We start from the raw sequence: 2677 nt of genomic DNA, 5'->3' as shown, positions 1-2677 counted from the left end.
TGGCAGAGAGAAGATTAGAATACAGATTGACTTAAGTCCTGAGCCCAGCACTGCCCTATAACAATGACTCTCAACTGGGTGACTTTCCCCAAGGGGACATTTCACAGTGTCTGCAGAGACTTTTGGTTGTCACAACAGAAGGATGCTGCAAATGGCATCTATTCGATTATATGTAGTAATATCTAGAGGCCAGGGATGCTGCTAAACATCCTACAATGTACAAGACAGTCCCCCACAACAAAGAATTATCCAGTCTCAAATGCTAGTGTTGCCAAGGTTGAGAAACCCTGCACTACATGAAGCAATATCCCACAGAAGATTCGGTAAAAGTGATGAGTGAAGACAAAAGAAGGAAAGAAGAATGAACACAGAGGATTCAGGCAAATTGTCATGCTAGGTTATGGTCATCTCCAGGTAATCTTGGGAAGATCCTTAAAAGGCAGTATTTGCAGAGGAAAAGGCCATGGCTCTGGAATTGGTTCAGTCTGGTTTTCAAAGCTTGTTGTATACTGACTGGTAGGCTCATGATGGTGAACAAACTGCTGAAACCCTTGGGCCACAGTTTCCCCTTGGTGAAGAGGGCTCAAAATGGATGTTGTGCAATATTATTACAAATATTAAATGTACATAGGCACCCCCAAAATTGAGAGATATCTTCCCTGAAAAGTTTTCAAAATAGGGTTTGGATAGCAAAAAAAATGGGGGAACAGATGTTGGAACAGAATGCAGCAATGTCTGTCTCAGCTGTGTAGCAAAGGAAGGACTTGAAGACAGATCAAGTCCTTCCTCTATCCCTTACCTGCTAAGTGACTTCCACAGGTCTTCTAATTGCTTGGAATATCAATTTATTCTTATGAAAACTGGAAACAATGGACATTATAGAGTTGATGAAGATCAAACTAGATCCCTACATAGGTAACTAGAGCACCACTAAATATAATAACTGGTCTCTAATAAAACCCCCACAAATATTAACTAAATCTATTAATCTCATATTCTTTATATCACAGACACTGAAGCTATACAGTAGGTGAAAATTCTTTGCATCCCAAATGGTGAAGAGCTACATATCAAACAAACAATAAAAAACAGAGGGCTGAATGTAGAGCAGGGCCCCCTTCTCTGACTTCTTCTAGCACAGAAGCCACAGGATGTACCATATTACCACATATTACCAGTAACTATTCAAGATCCTCTTCGGCTATAAACTCAAACCATACTCTAACACTAACAACATATTCACCAATGCAATCCTCAAGAGTCATGTGAGGGGAGTTGTGGTGAGACGAACACCATGGTAGGTCAAGGTTTCTCACAGGAAGAGGAATAGAAGCTGGGAGTCTGTGAGAACCTGGGGCTGGGAGAGGTTGCAGAGCCTGCCAGCATCTACGCATTCAGTCATGGGTGGAAGAGTTGTGACCATACTCACTCTGAGACTAGTGCTCCCTCACTGTGCCCAAGATGCCTCCCATTGATTTTCTGTTCTTTATACACCCTCAGCTCAGGACTCTGCTGAGGGACAGAAGCCTTGTAGCACTCTTGATTAAGTAATTAACCTAATAGGTGGAATGTATGTTAATAATGGGAATATGGAGAACTGTCCTTTCCCAAAGGAACAGCCAAGAGTCTGTCAAATTTATAGTGACTAGCTACAAGGTTCAGTAGAGTGGGCATTTTATTTGGAGAGGAAGCTATAGTGAAAGTTGATGTGGGCCTGATATTTTCACAGCTGATAAATTCCCACTGTTGAAATGTTTCAGGTGCGGGCAAGATGGAAGCCAACTTCTCCATCGCTCTGAATAGATCTGATGAGATGCTCCAGGAGTCTACTGGCTACACTGTTGTGCAGATTATCTCATTGGTGATTCAAGGGATCACCTTTGTTCTCGGCATCCTGGGCAATGGGCTTGTGATCTGGGTGGCTGGGTTCCAGATGGCACGCACAGTCACCACCTTGTGTTACCTGAACTTGGCCTTAGCTGATTTCTCTTTCCTGGTCACTCTACCATTCCTCATGGTGTCAATTATCATGAAAGATCAATGGCCTTTTGGCTGGTTCCTATGCAAGTTAATTTACATTGTAGTGGACATTAACTTGTTTGGAAGTGTCTTCCTCATTGCTTTCATTGCTCTGGATCGCTGTATTTGTGTCCTGCACCCAGTCTGGACCCAGAACCACCGCACTGTAACTCTGGCTACAAAACTGATCATTATACCCTGGATCCTTGCACTAGTCTTTACCTTGCAAAATTTCATCTTCTTGACTACAGTAAATATCAGTGGGAATGTGTACTGTAGTTACATCTTTGCAGGGACTGAACTAACCTTTTCACGCGTTTGGGTGGGAGTGATGACCATCATACTGAGATCTAGAGGGGTCATCCGGTTTGTCATTGGCTTCACTATGCCAATGTCCATCGTAGCTATCTGCTACGGGCTCATTGCTGTCAAGCTCTCTAAAAAAGGTATGCTTAATTCCAGCCGTTCCTTACGGGTTCTCACTGCTGTTGTGGTTTCCTTCTTTGTTTGTTGGTTCCCCTTTCAACTGGTTGCCCTTCTGCACACAATTAGGCTCACAGAGCTGTTGTTCGGGAGTACGTACAAAATCCTTACTATCCTGACTAATCTACTGAGACCCTTGGCATTCTTCAACAGCTGCCTCAACCCAATGCTCTAT

The 2677-nt window shown here is 43.1% G+C and overlaps 1 protein-coding gene across 1 annotated transcript in view; it reads left to right on the top strand.

The window, feature by feature from the left end:
* LOC102775251 (N-formyl peptide receptor 2-like) overlaps positions 1-2671 on the top strand; it is a gene marked incomplete at its 3' end in the record, with an annotated part of 9678 nt that extends 7007 nt beyond the window's left edge. Inside the window, exon 2 of the mRNA XM_006764426.2 lies at positions 1761-2671. Coding sequence (XP_006764489.1) covers positions 1772-2671 — 900 coding nt within the window. The remainder of the gene's footprint in view (positions 1-1760) is intronic.
* Between the last annotated feature and the right edge of the window lie 6 nt (positions 2672-2677).

This window comes from Myotis davidii, unplaced genomic scaffold (genome assembly GCF_000327345.1).
Source record: "Myotis davidii unplaced genomic scaffold, ASM32734v1 scaffold7661, whole genome shotgun sequence".
NCBI classification, from domain to species: Eukaryota; Metazoa; Chordata; class Mammalia; order Chiroptera; family Vespertilionidae; genus Myotis; species Myotis davidii.
The sequence above is the reverse complement of the archived record's forward strand: the minus strand, read 5'-3'. Positions and strand labels throughout refer to the sequence as shown.